Consider the following 14,684-nt stretch of genomic DNA (forward strand, 5'->3'; position numbering starts at 1 on the left):
TTGTTTGGCCAAGTAATTACTTGGTCAGCATGGAATTGGGTGTAATTGGAGGGGTGTAATTACACTCTCCAATTCTCAAGGGGGAGGTGAGAATTGGTGGTAATTACACTGTGTAATTACAAGGTTGCTTTTTAGTTTCTTTCCTTTTTGTTTTTATTTTAATTTATTTTCTTTATAACTTTTTATTTCTATTATTTTAATTTTTTAATTTTATTTTTACTTTTTAATTTCTTTTAAAATTTTAAAATATATTTTTCTTTGTACATTATTTATCTTTTATTTCTCTATCTTTACTTCTTGTGATTCTATGTAATTGCTTATATTTTTTTTTCTTATTCTATTTCTGAAACTACACATCCTAATATTAGAAATAATGGGTCATTAATAAACTTGACATATAATGAGTGATGCACTTAAAGTGAAATTTCGTTGTTGAATGTGGTTATAAACTTACCATGTTTCCTAATCTTAAGTTGCAGTGGAACTTACTATTATTATGTTGGAATTTGACATATGTAAAACTATATTTTTTTTTTGAATATTGAAATTGTGTTATATTCATGGTTCCCATTTACTTGTTTTAGTAGTTTTGGCTCATATTCTATGTTGTTCATTTTTTAGTTAGAATTGATAGATTAGTTTTGTCAAACATTTGATTAATGTTATGACACTATATTTATAAATATTAATTTATTTTATCAAACATGAATTCCATGATGTTCTTACAAAACGTATATTTTTAGTTTTTGTAAGTATCTAAACTAAATATTATTAATTTAAAAAATATACTATATAAATTATTTTTACAATATTAGTTATAAATATATGATTACTAGTTAATGTATATTTACGAAAAAATATACAACTTAAATACCAAATATAATATTATTTATAGTTATAAAAATTTATAGGCATATATTTAATATATTAATTTTTAAGTTTTAATAATTACTTAATTTAAAATTAAATCTAACTGTGTAATTATACTTGTGCAACCAAACAGTAAACTTGTAATTACACTATAATTACACTACGCGCTTTAAGTGAGGTAAACCCACTTTCTCTGCCACCTCATCTTTGAAGTAGGTATTAATTTCACTATGAATAAGAATAGGGTGGTAGTAAAATTCCTATAAAAGTTGAGTGTGAAACTGACTTACAAAGTGTATTTTATGTATTTTTCCCATGGACAAGTACAAAGTGTATCTTATGTATTTTTCCTATTTTTTAACTTCAACCAGATGTTGCCCAAACGCCCACTAAAATATAGTACTTACTACATTTGTTAATGCAAAAATACTTTTTTTCTTGGGCAGGGAGATGATTATAATATAATACTGATGAGATTACGTACTACTGAGACATTAACTTTTTTATTTTCTTTTGTGTGGAAAAAAAGGGTCAATCTTTATTTTAGAAAAAAGAAAATACTCTGATATTTGAAGTTATGAACACCTAATATAACGAACAAAATAGGAACTGTGCAATCTCTAATGAACACATGATTGAAAAATACGTGGATGATTATGATATTGATCAAAGAACTACAGTAACATGTATATATACAAAAAAGAAGAAAAAGGAACACCTATTGAATTAGCTTTTGATAGATCATGGTGGGATCACATTTGAATCTAGAATAATTATAATCGATGTGAAAAATTATTTTATTAGTTATTCTCTCAATGACGGAGCACACAATAACGGTACATAAAATTTCGTGAAAATAAATAGACATAATATCATAATATTGGCAAAGTTTTTAAAATCTGCTTATTTTGAGAAAACATTTTTCAAAAAAGTACTTTTGGTGAGAATCGATTTGTATTTGGCTAATTAATTTGAAAAGCACTTTTGAGCAGTAATTAGAGTTTGGCCAAGCTATTGAAAACTGCTTCTAAAGGTATTTTTCTCAAAAGTGCTTCTCAGAAAAGTGCTTTTGGAGAGAAGCTACATTTTTTTGCTTCTCAAAAACTGCTTCTCCTCAAAAGTACTTTTTTTCCTTCTAAAAGTTTGGCCAAACATCTCAATTTTTTGCCAAAAGCACTTTTGGCCCAAAACAAAGCTTGGCCAAACATGCTATTAGCTTGTAAGTAGATTTAAGGACCCGTTTGGCCATAGATTTTATCTATATTTTGGCAAATTCTCAAAACCGTTTTGGCCCAAAATATCACTATTACATTTTTTAAAAATCACCCCAAACTTTTGTATTTTATAAAAGATCTCACCATTTATTATTTTATAATAATGCTGCTTCTTCTTCTCGGTCATCTGATAGTGTATTATATAGTTCATTATAAAAATGATAATTTTTTGCCAAATTTATTTATATTTAGGACTATTTTGCGATATTATAATGAATGTTATTGATAAAGGTACTGTTGGGTATTTGTGATAGTTTTTAGAACTTGTGGTATAATTCGTGTTTCATATTTTTTTCAAAAAAAAAAAGTGAAATATGTTTTGAAAACTTATGTCCAAACACATTTTCATCTTCAAATCAAACTTCACCCAAATCTGATTTTTCAAAATAAATTTGGGTATTCATAGCCAAACGCTAGCTAAGTTTGAGTCATATTATTTTAAGGCTTTACTTGATTCTAAATTATATTTTACTGTATATTATTTTCAAATAATATCAATTTATCATTTATCTTCTTTAAATTTAGGGTTGTCAAATTTGGCCCAAGTCCAAATGATCTGTTTAATCCGCACAAGGTTGGACTGGTTTGACCCACCCATTTATTGAACTCAGCTCATTTTAACCCAACCCATTTAAAGTTAAGCTGATTTTTAGCCCAAATTGATCCATGTAACTTTGCCAAAATATCTTAGAAATAATTTTCTTTTTTTTGATATGTTATATATGACCATAACAAAAGGAGAAAAAAATCTTATATTATACAATTCATAAAAAAAAAAAAAACACCAGATATTAAGCAAAACTTGATAAGAGTTGGGCGGGTTGAGTTATGATCCAAATTTTAGCCCACCTAACCCATCTTAGCTCAAATAACTTTTGGGTGGGTCATTTGACCTACCAAATTATAAACTCAACCAATTTTGACCCCTCAAAATCGGCCAAACCTGCCCATTAGATACCCCTATTTAAATTCATTAAATGGTATTATACACATTTAAAATTGAGAAATTTTTGAAGTACTCATATGGTTCTTCCTTAAATAAATCTTCTTCTCTTGTTACTCTATAGAAAACACTTGTTCCTTGTGTGACACTATCTGAACCCACAGACACTTAGATCTTTTTATTTTCTCTTTCATTCTCATTTTCACCCTACTAATATGGAAAGCTCGATTACACTTTGACTTTGTCCCTCCCTCCTCTTTTGGCATTCGATATATACTTACCCCCACAAAGGCAATTTCCAACTCTCCTCTGTACTTCATTGCATTAACCACGGGAGACAATATCATCTACAAAACATCAATTAATGGGTGAATTTGGAGTTCAACCATCCTCATTCTCTTCCAATTACACAAACAACATGGTGTTGGACACGTCAAACAAGTCAAAAACAGAGGAACCAGAAGAGAAACGCTGGACAAAGCGAACAAGAGATCAGTATTCTAACTGTACTGAAAACAGAGCATACCCAGTTTATAGAGGAGTTCGAATGCGAAGTTGGGGCAAGTGGGTGTCTGAAATTCGGCAACCTCGTAAGAAATCTCGTATTTGGCTCGGTACTTATCCTACTCCAGAAATGGCTGCAAGAGCACATGATGTTGCCGCGCTTAGTATTAAAGGAGAATCAGCCATTCTTAACTTCCCTCAACTTGTTGAGTCACTTCCTCGTCCAGCTTCAGTTTCACCTACAGATGTTCAAGCTGCTGCTGCAAAAGCAGCTGCAATGGACGATGTCCTAAATTCTGTATCTTCTTCATCTTCGTCTTCGTCTTCAGTATCAGAAGAACTGCTAGGCCAGATTACAGAGCTACCGAGTTTGGAGGGGGCTTTTGACTCGGACGAGTTGAAGTTGAGTGACTCGGCTGATGGGTGGGTATATCCGCCATCGCCGTGGGGGGCATTCGACGGCGAATTTTATAGCTATTCATTTGAGCAGACTGCCATTGGAGAGAGTTTAATATCTACCACAGATTGGAGATGCTGAAATGGGCTTGAATCTTGATAGTGTTGATCAAGTGTGGCCATCATAGCTTTTTTTACTTTTTTCATTATTTTTTTTGTTGTGAGTGAAAAAAGAGTTTCTTTGCCTTGGGATGATATGGTATGCTTTGTTCATAATCATAATCATAATTCTTCTTCTTACACGTTTGTGAATAAAAGAAATCTCTTTTCTTTACTTTAGTGTAACAAGCCTTAAAATTGTTAGGCATTATGCACTAGCGTCCATATTTAATGTAAATTTTTTAGGCTTGTTAGATATTTATATACCAGATTAATTTCTTATAAAATAAATTAATGAGCTTAAATGGAGCGATATGAACTCATGTAATTGTTGTTGTTAGTCATGCAACGGGAAATTAAAATATTTGCCCTAGTAAAACTTGTAATATCTTTGTTGGAAAAAAATCAGAAATAGCCAGATTCGTAGTTGTCAGCTGGTAATTGAAAAATAATTATAATTTCAAAAGTAATCGAAATTTTGCAACTTTTTCACGTAAAGATAAAATCTAAACAAAAATACCCTTAAAAAATCCGGAAAAATTCCAGCATAATATGCTGAAGTTTGAATTTTTTACATATGAGATTCCAACATATTATGCTGGAACTTTCCGTCTTTCAGCAAAATAGTGACTAGTTTTTAATAACTTTGCAAATGCTGGTTATTTTTCAATTAACAGCCCGAAAACTGGCTAGCTCGTGTTATTTTCATTCTTAATTTTATCCTCTTAATACAATTGCATTACTTTCGAATTGACAGCTTAATAGTAATGAAACATAATTAGGGTTGTAATGTAGGCCGGGCCTGATCCTAAATGGGCTTCGTGGGCCAGTCCTAAGTGGTCCCGGACCTATGTGGGCATTTTGTAGGAACCAGCCCGGGACCAGGACCACGAACTAATGGTCCCGAGCTAAGTGGGCTGGTCCCGGGCCTATGTAGGCCCAACGGATACTTTCTATTTTATTTAAAAAAACTCTATCTAAGGCAATTCAAATTATATTTATAGAATTGTGACCTAAATTTTTTAATTCAAATTTAAACACAAAAAATATTGTAAAGAGATATTCAAGCAATGCGTTATAATTTTATTATAGCATTAACAAAACATGGCAATATCTTTCTTAGTCTTCCTCCCACCCCTCTCCCCTCATGGAATGAGCACAACAAGGTGCTAATACCACCATTGAGAAGAAAAAGAAACTAATCAAGATGCGCCAAAATACAAGTTACATATTAATTTACATGGTATCTTACAAATTTCATAAATTCTTCAAGGTTCGGAGGAATTTCTGTTGGTGGTGGCGAAAAAGAAGCTTGTTCAGCACCGCTTCTGGGCGAAGCAGCATCCTCCGCAAGTTCAGCTAGCATTTCTTCGTAAGCTTTGTCTACCTCTGGTTGTGATTCAGCAAGTCCAAAATTTTTTCATTCCGAATGGATCCAATCTCTGAAAAGTACTGATTTTTCCAAGCTCCCCCTCATAGACGCTCTATAATCACCGAGTTGAAGTCTTGCTTGACTGAAAGCGCTCTCCGATATAGTGATTTGACTATTGTTTTGGGTTTTATTCAAAGCAATGCGTTATAATTTTAATATAGCATTAACAAAACATGGCAATATCTTTCTTAGTCTTCCTCCCCCCATGGAATGAGCACAACAAGGTGCTAATACCACCATTGAGAAGAAAAAAAATTAATCAAGATGTGCCAAAATACAAGTTACATATTAATTTTACATGGTATCTCTTACAAATTTCATAAATCCTTCAAGGTTCGGAGGAATTTCTGTTGGTGATGGTGGAACAGAAGCTTGTTCATCACCGCTTCCGGGCGAAGCTGCATCCTCCGCAAGTTCGGCTAGCATTTCTTCGTAAGCTTCGTCTACCTCTGGTTTTGATACAGCAAGTCCAAAATTTCTTCGTTCCGAACGGATCCAATCTCTGAAAAGTGCTGACTTTCCCAAGCTCTCCCTCATAGACACTCTATAATCACCAAGTTGAAGTCTTGCTTGACTGAAAGCGCTCTCCGATGCCACTGTTGAAGCTTGAATGGTTGAAATATCTTGGACCATACTTGAAAGAATCAGATAGTGTTTTTCATTGTCCTTCCACCATTCCAAAATATTAAAGGAGCCGTCGGGATTCACTTCCTCAATTCCCTGTGACAAATACACTTCAAGCTATTTAGCTAGCGTTTGGCCATAGATCCCAAATTTGTTTTGAAAAATCTGATTTGGGTGAAGTTTGGTTTGAAGATGGAAATGTGTTTGGATATACGTTTTCAAAACATATTTTCCAACTTTATTTTGGAAAAACATGTATATAATTCCCAAGTTTTGGGATTTTGGTCCAAAATCAGCTCAATAGCTGATTTTGGGATTTGAAATTTGGGATTTGGGATTTGGCCAAAATATGGGCAAAATTTATGGCCAAAAATGAGTTTTGAAAATAAATCCCAAATTTATTTTGGCAAAACTCATGGCCAAACGGGGCCTTAGTTGTGAAAAATCACTACTACTAGAACCTTGATAACCCCTAAACCCGGACCAAGCAGTAAGTGCTCTTACTCCCCCAGGTCTTTTAGATGATTGAGAACTAGAAGAAGAAGGAGTTGGAATATTTGGTCTAGCATGATCTAATGCAATTTGATAAGCACTATAAATAGTTTGAGCATTTTATTTTAATTGAGACTTGTGCTTCCGGAAGTTTAGACAACTCCTCATCTTCATGTGCTAAACCATTATAAACAGTTGCATACCAAAATTGAGGACCTCCTAATTTTATAGTAGGATTTAACAAGGTAGCAACACCATAAATAGGGGGAATAGGGAAAAAATATTTTTTAAACTTTTTTCTCATAGAATCAATAGCTTGTTTATAAATTTCCCCACCCTCTCAAAAATGAGCAAACAAATTTGCAAGTTCTGCAATATAAACTAAATAGTTAGAAATAGTAGGGTTATATTGCCCAGAAAATTCATTTGTAGCAATATGAAATTTTTCTAAAAAATCTACAAGAATTTTAGCATTAGCCCAATCCGCATTTGTAAGGTGCTCATCATCATCACTTACATGAGCATTAAACGTTGAGTTTATGCAGTTTCTATATTCATATGCAACAACAAAACTTTCGTACATGTAATTCCATCTAGTTGGACAAGCTTTAGGAACCTTTCTTTCTCTTAGGCCAAATTCATCGCATCTTTTAAAATATTCTCTAAGTCTACTTCTACGGTTTGAATAAAAAAGCCAGTTAAGAGCCATTTTAACCTTTTCAATTTTAACATTTAAAATTCTCATACCATCACCCACAATTAAATGGTAAATATGACAAATACATCTAACATGAAAAATGTTACTAACTGCAGGATTTAGAGTAGTGATAAGCAAGGCTACAATATTAGTGTTACTAGTAGCATTATCCATTGAAATGGATATTATTTTATCACTAATGCAAAAATATGTACAAATATCCGTAACCGTGCTAGAAATAAACTGCTCTGTGTGACGTGAATTAATTATTCTATAAGCAATAATGCGCTCTTGCATTATCCATTCCTCATCAATCCAATGACTGGTAGCAGTAAGATAATCACAGTCATTACCACTTCTACCAATATCAGTAGTAATAGCAACACGACAATTTATATGAGTAAATAAATAGCGCAAATATTGTTCATATTCATGTTTATATTTATAAATATCGCTCTTTACGGTTTTGCGAGGCCATCCTTTATAAGTGGGATTAAAAACTTTTCTAATATAATGCGCAAAGTGAGGGTTAGAAGGAAAACTATAGGGTAAGCACATAACAATAACCATTTTTGCCAATTTTTCCCGATCTTTTCTTGGATCACAATATAAAATACCACCGGTAACAGTGTTAATTACCGGTTGAAATTGATTTGACCCGGTACTAAGGTTAGCCTGACTAGGTACACTTGTCCCCTCAGCCAAAACTTTCATCCGAAGATATTTAACTTTATCTTGAGGGTGTAGCAATATGTGTCTCCTCAAACTTCTCATCCCCCCCCCCCCCCCGACCTCCAACATATTTAAAATCTAACTCTTTGCCACAAGTTTTACACTTAGCCCTATTTTTTTCTCTTAGTTGAGTAAAAAAATGGTCAAACAAGAGATGTTTCGCTCCATTTAGAAGGTTGTCTAGAAAAAGTAGGGGTAGTAACAGGAGGGTCAGACGGGGCATCATTTGGATTATTATTAGTTGGGTTAACTTCAGCAACAGGACTAGTGGGTGTATTGTCCTCAAGAAATTATGCAAATATTGACTCTCAGTAAATTGTAATAAAGTATTATCACTACCAAGAATAGGAGCAGGTGTAGGACGGGTATGGGGTTTGGGTAGAGGAGCCCGAGGAATTGGAGGAGGAATAGATTGGCCACTAGATTAATCACTCTTGGATTTTTCCTTATTTTTACTAAACATTTTTTTTAACGAGAAATCTATCTTAATTAATCAAACAATACAAAGTAAATAAATGTGATGACCCAAAAGGTCATCTCGTATTTTAGAACCCAATTCGGAGTTCTGAGGCCTCCATGACCTCATTTTCCTTCTCCCCGATTTGCGTGCACAGTTCGGGCGCGTTTCCGAAAAGCTTTTATGTGAAAATTTGAGGAAATATTAAGTTTTTCCTATAAAATTGATTTAAGTTGACTTCGGTCAACATTTTGAGTAAACGGATCCGGACTCGTGATTTGACGGTCCCGGAGGGTCCGTAGAAAAATATGGGACTTGGGCGTATATCCAGAATTGAATTCCAAGGTCCCTAGTCCGATAAATGAATTTTTGAAGAAAATTGTTAAACTAGAAATATAATGATTTTTAAAAAATGAATAATGTTTGAACTTGTTGGTATCGGGCCCGTATTTTGGTTTCGGAGTCCGGTACAGGTCGATATAATATTTATACCTTATCTGTGAAATTTGGTGAGAAACAGGACTGATTTGACGTGATTCGGACGTCCAGGTGTAAAAATAGAAACTTTAAGTGTTCTTGAGAATTTCATTGATTTTGATGCTAAATTCGTAGTTTTAGGTGTTATTTTGGCGATTGATCGCACGAGCAAGTTCGTATGATGTGCTAAGACTTGTGTGCATATTTGGTTTGGAGCTCCGACGGCTCAGGTGAGTTTCGGATAGGCTACGGGATGTTTTAGACTTGAAAATTCTGGTGTTTTTGGCTTCTGCTGTCATTTGATATATCCTTCTTCGCGTTCGCAAAGGGACTCTTGCGAACGCGAAGAGTAGGTTGGTTTGAAGGAGGAATCCTTCTACGCGAACATGAAGCACTAGTCGCGAACGCGGAGCGTTGGGGGCAATATCCTTCGCAAACGCGACCAGGCTATCGCGAACGCGAAGCAGGGGAACTGGGGGAGCGGAATCATACTCTACGCGAACGCGACAAGTGGCTCGCAAACGCGAAGGTTGGGGGGCTATACCTTCGCGAACGCGTAGGGTGTCTCGCGAACGCGAAGGTTACTAGGACCGCAAGCAACTTCGCAAACGAGAATAAGGTCTGTCTAGTGTTTTAAAAACAGAACTCAAAACGGGATTAGACCAAAATTTCATATTTTCTTCCATAGAACTCGACCTTGGGAGATTTTTGAAGTGGCGATGCAACACAAAATCATAGGTTGGTGTTCTAAAACTCGTTTCTTTCAATTTCCATCAACATCCATTATATTTCTAGGCCTAAATCTTGTTCTTTAAGGGTAGAATTTAGGGATTTGGGGAGAATTGGGGATTTTACAAATTTGGGAATTTAGACCTCGATTTGGGGTCGGATTCCGAAACTAATTACATATTTGGGCTCTTGGGTGAATGGGTAATCGGGTTTTGGTCCGAACTTTGAGTTTTAACCAAGCGGGCCGGGGTCGATTTTTGACTTTTGGAAAAAATGTTGGGAAATCTATAATTATGTATTAGAATTAGTTTCTTTGGCATTAATTGATATTATTAAGTTAAATATGATTAGATACGAGCGGATTGGAAGTGAAAACTAAGGGAAAAGCGGTATTTGAGGCTTGAGTTTGGCCGTGGAATCGAGGTGACTGTTGTGGCTAACCTTAGCGTGAGGGATTAGGTATTGTTGGCTTATTTGCTACATGTTTATTTGTTAAGTACGACGTATAGGTGAGGTGACGAGTATTTATACATTGTTGTCGGGTCATGCATGCGAGTGAGTCTTATACTTGTGACCGTTGTGTTTCTTTATAAGTACTGTTCCACCTTAAACTGGTTACTACTCATGTTAAACAAGTCTTATTATGTTTTTCCTGGTTTTTGGATATTGGTTGAGTATTGGCTCAAGTTGAGATTTATGTTGTGAAGTTAAGTGATGAAATAAAGTTGTTTAATTATGATGCCCTTGCCGGGTTGTTATTGTTTCTGTTGTTTCTTATGCGGTGAAGAAGAGTGATAAAGCACGAAGGGTGATGCCGTGCACATTTCTATTATCCATATGGTGAAGTTGAGCGGTAAAGCACGAAGGGTGATACCGTGCACGTATCTATTATTGATCATCTGGTGAGGCTGAGTAGTAAAGCACGAAGGGTGATGCCGTGCACGTTTCTATTATCGATTACCTGTGAGGTTGAGGGTAAAAGCACGAAGGGTGATGTCGTGCATTTTCTGTTTGCTATATTTATTTGTTAATATCGGTTCAAAGTGTACTAGCTGTTCAAATTTCTTTACTGTTGTGATTCTTTATTTCAGTACCCCCATAGCATGTTGCCCTTCCCGTTAATTTCTGCTTAGCTTCTATTAATTGTTATTCTGTTAGCATACTGTTTAACTGCACAGGTTTATATTATTGTCGTGTCCTAGCCTCGTCACTACTTCGCCGAGGTTAGGCGTGACACTTACCAGTACATAGGGTCGGTGGTACTGATACAACACTCTGCACTTTCTGTGCAGATCCTGGTACTAGACCATACTGTTCAGAGTTTGGGTTGCTGCATTCAGTCCACAGGAGACCCAAGGTAGATCTGCCAGCGTTCGCAGACCCTGGAGTCCCCTTCCCTCTATCTTAGTTCCTGTTTTCTTTCATTCCGAAAAACAAATGTACTTCCTTTAAACCATTATTTATAGAAATTCTTAGACGTTCGTGGATTGTGACACCAGATCTTTTGGGTAGTCTTGTACTAGAGTATTTAAAACTGTAATAAAATTTCCGCACTTCATATCTGTTTAGTTTTAATTATTGCTAATTACTGTTTTGGTTAATGATTTACGTGTTAGAATTGCATCCGTTGGCTTGCCTAGCATTATCAGAGTTAGGCGCCATCACGATCCCGATGATGGGAAATCCGGGTCGTGACAAGTTGGTATCAGAGCACTAGGTTGCCTAGGTCTCACGATTCACAAACAAGCTAGGTAGAGTCTGAGGGATCGGTACGGAGACGTTTGTGCTTATCGCCCAGAGGCTATAGAGTTTAGGAATAACTTCACATCTATTCTTCTTTGTCGTGCGATTTGATTTCTCAATACTAATTGAACTTCTACTCTGTTCTTTCGCAGATGGCGAGAACACGTACCGCTTCATCAGCTGCCCGAGCCCCCAATGGCAGCTCCTACGAGGGGTAGAGGGCGAGGCTGAGGTCGTGCTAGAGGTCGAGGCGGGGCAGGGCTCAGCCCAGAGCTCGAGCAGCAGGACCATCGGCGGAGCCTCAGGTAGAGTTTGATGATGAGGTTCCGGCCCAGACCGTTCCAGCAGGGCCAGCTCAGGTTCCATAGGGGTTCATCACTATCCCGGTACTCCAGGATGCTCTGGTTCGTCTAGTGGGCCTTATGGAGAGTGTTACTCAGGCATGTATACTTCCTGTAGCACCAGCCATCTCTCGGGATGGGGGAGGAGCACAGACTCCCGCTACTCACACTTCGTAGCAGATGGCTCCCTAGTTTCAGACTCCAGCAGCTCAGCTAGCTGGGGCATTCCCGCCGGGTGTTGTAGCACAGACCGGTGATGGATCGGCTCTGTCTTCTGATGCTTTGTGGAGATTGGACAAGTTCACCAAGCTTTTCACTACTACCTATGGCGGTACATCTTTAGAGGATCCCTAGGATTATTTGGACAGTTGTCACGAGGTTCTACGGAACATGGGTATAGTGGAGACCAATGGGGTCGACTTTGCTGTATTTCGTCTGTCAAGTTCCGCCAAGAAGTGGTGGTGGGATTATTGTTTGGCCAAACCAGCTGGGTCGCCTTCTTTGACTTGGGACCAGTTCTCTCAGCTATTTCTCGAGAAGTTCCTTCCCGTCACTCAGAGAGAGGAGTACCGCAGGCGGTTCGAGCATCTTCAGCAGGGTTCTATGACTGTCACCCAGTACGAGACTAGGTTTATTGATTTGGCTCGTCATGCTCTTCTTATACTCCCCACCGAGAGAGAGAGGTTGAGGAGGTTTATTGAGGGACTCGCTCAGGCTATCAGATTATAGATGGCTAAGGAGTCAGGAAGCGAGATTTCTTTTCAGGATGCGGCCAATGTGGCCAGGCGAGTCGAGATGGTTCTAGCTCAGGGGAGTGGTCAGGGGTCAGATAAGAGGCCTCGTCATTCTGGTAGGTTCAGTGGTGCCTCATCTGGAGGCAAGGATTCTTTTGGTAGGGGCCATCCTCCCAGGCCGTTTCATTCCGCACTTCGGGCTTCTCACGGTGCTCCAGGTGGTCGTGGCTCTCATATACAGTATTCAGACCAGCTACCCTACAGTGCATCACCAGCTCCTATCAGTGCACCTCCGCTCTAGAGTTTTCAGGGTGGTTACTCAAGCCATCAGGGTCAATTCCAAGGTCAGCAGTCTCAGCAGCCGAGGTCTTGTTGTACTTGTGGTGATCCGAGGCATATTGCTAGATTTTGCCCTCGAGCATCGAGCAGTTCTAAGCATCAGGGTTCTCACGCCATGGTTCTGGCACTGGGTGTTCCACCGCCGCTCAGCCAGCTAGAGGTAAGGGCCAGGGAGCTAGAGGTGGAGGTCGAGGTATTAGAGGTGGAGGTCAGGATGCTAGAGGTAGAGGCTAGCCAGCAGGAGGCTGCCCCAGGGATGTAGTTCAGAGTAGTGGGGCCCAGCCCCGATGTTATGCTATTCCAACCAGGCCTGAGGTTGAGTCCTCCGATGCAGTTATCACAAGTAGGTTTCAGTTTGCAGTAGAGATACTTCGGTTCTATTTGATCCAGGGTCTACATACTCCTATGTGTCATCTTATTTTGCTCCATATTTGGTTGTGCCTCGTGATTCTTTGAGTTCTCCCATGTATGTGTCCATGCCAGTAGGGGATTCTATTGTTGTAGATCGTGTCTATAGCTCGTGTATGGTTGTTATTGGGGGACTTGAGACTAGTGTAGATCTCCTACTTCTCGATATGGTTGACTTCGATGTTATTCTGGGGATGGATTGGTTGTCACCTTATCATGCTATATTGGACGGCCATGCCAAGACCGTGACCTTAGCTTTGCCGAGGTTGCCTCGATTGGAGTGGAGAGGGACTCCTGGTCATTCTATCAGCAGGTTTATTTCTTATATGAAGGCTCGGCGTATAGTCGAGAAGGGGTGTTTGGCTTATTTGGCTTACGTTCGTGATTCTAGTGCCGAGGTTCCTTCTATGGATTCTGTGCCAGTTGTTCGGGACTTTCCAGAGGTATTTCCTGCAGACCTGCCAGCGATGCCACCCGACAGGAATATTGACTTTTGCATTGATTTGGCCCCGGGCATCAGCCCATTTCTATTCCGCCATATCGTATGGCCCCGTTAGAGTTGAAAGAACAGTTGCAAGACTTGCTTGATAAGGGCTTTATTAGACCTAGTGTCTCGCCCTATGCGCTGGTGTTGTTTGTTAAGAAGAAGGATAGATCGATGAGGATGTGTATAGATTATCGGTAGTTGAACAAAGTCACCATCAAGAACAAGTATCCATTGCTGAGGATTGATGATTTGTTTGATCAGCTTCAGGGTGCCAAGGTATTTTTGAAGATTGATTTGAGATTTGTCTACCATCAGTTGAGGATTAGGGCATCTGATGTCCCTAAGACAACTTTTCGCGCTCGGTATGAGCATTATGAGTTTCTAGTGATGTCATTTGCGTTGACAAATGCCCTAGCAGCATTTATGGATTTAATGAACCGGGTGTTCAAGCCCTATCCGGATTCCTTTGTGATTGTTTTCATTGATGATATCTTGATCTACTCCCGCAGCCGAGAGGAGCACGAGCAGCATCTTCGGATTGTTCTTCAGACTCTGAGAGACAGCCAGTTATATGCTAAGTTTTCAAAATGTGAGTTTTGGTTGAGTTCAGTGGCTTTCTTGGGTCATGTTGTATCAGCAGAGGGTATTCAGGTGGATCCTAAGAAGAACGAGGCAGTCAAGGACTGGCCTAGGCCCACATCAGCTACACAGATTCGGAGTTTCTTGGGTTTGACGGGTTACTATCGTCGGTTTGTGGAGGGGTTTACATCCGTAGCAGCCCCGATGACCAGGTTGACCCAGAAGGGTGCCCTGTTCAGGTGGTCGGACGAGTGTGAGGTGAGCTTT

General features: G+C 38.3%; 1 protein-coding gene across 1 annotated transcript; it reads left to right on the plus strand.

Moving 5' to 3' along the window:
• The first annotated feature begins 3,238 nt into the window (after nucleotides 1-3,238).
• LOC109207883 (dehydration-responsive element-binding protein 3-like) lies at nucleotides 3,239-4,289 on the plus strand. Its single transcript, XM_019370885.1, has one exon. It carries the CDS (start codon nucleotides 3,452-3,454, stop codon nucleotides 4,127-4,129), a length of 678 nt encoding a protein of 225 aa, XP_019226430.1. The 5' UTR covers nucleotides 3,239-3,451; the 3' UTR covers nucleotides 4,130-4,289.
• The last annotated feature ends 10,395 nt before the right edge of the window (nucleotides 4,290-14,684 follow it).

Source organism: Nicotiana attenuata, unplaced genomic scaffold (assembly GCF_001879085.1).
Source record: "Nicotiana attenuata strain UT unplaced genomic scaffold, NIATTr2, whole genome shotgun sequence".
Taxonomy (NCBI): Eukaryota; Viridiplantae; Streptophyta; class Magnoliopsida; order Solanales; family Solanaceae; genus Nicotiana; species Nicotiana attenuata.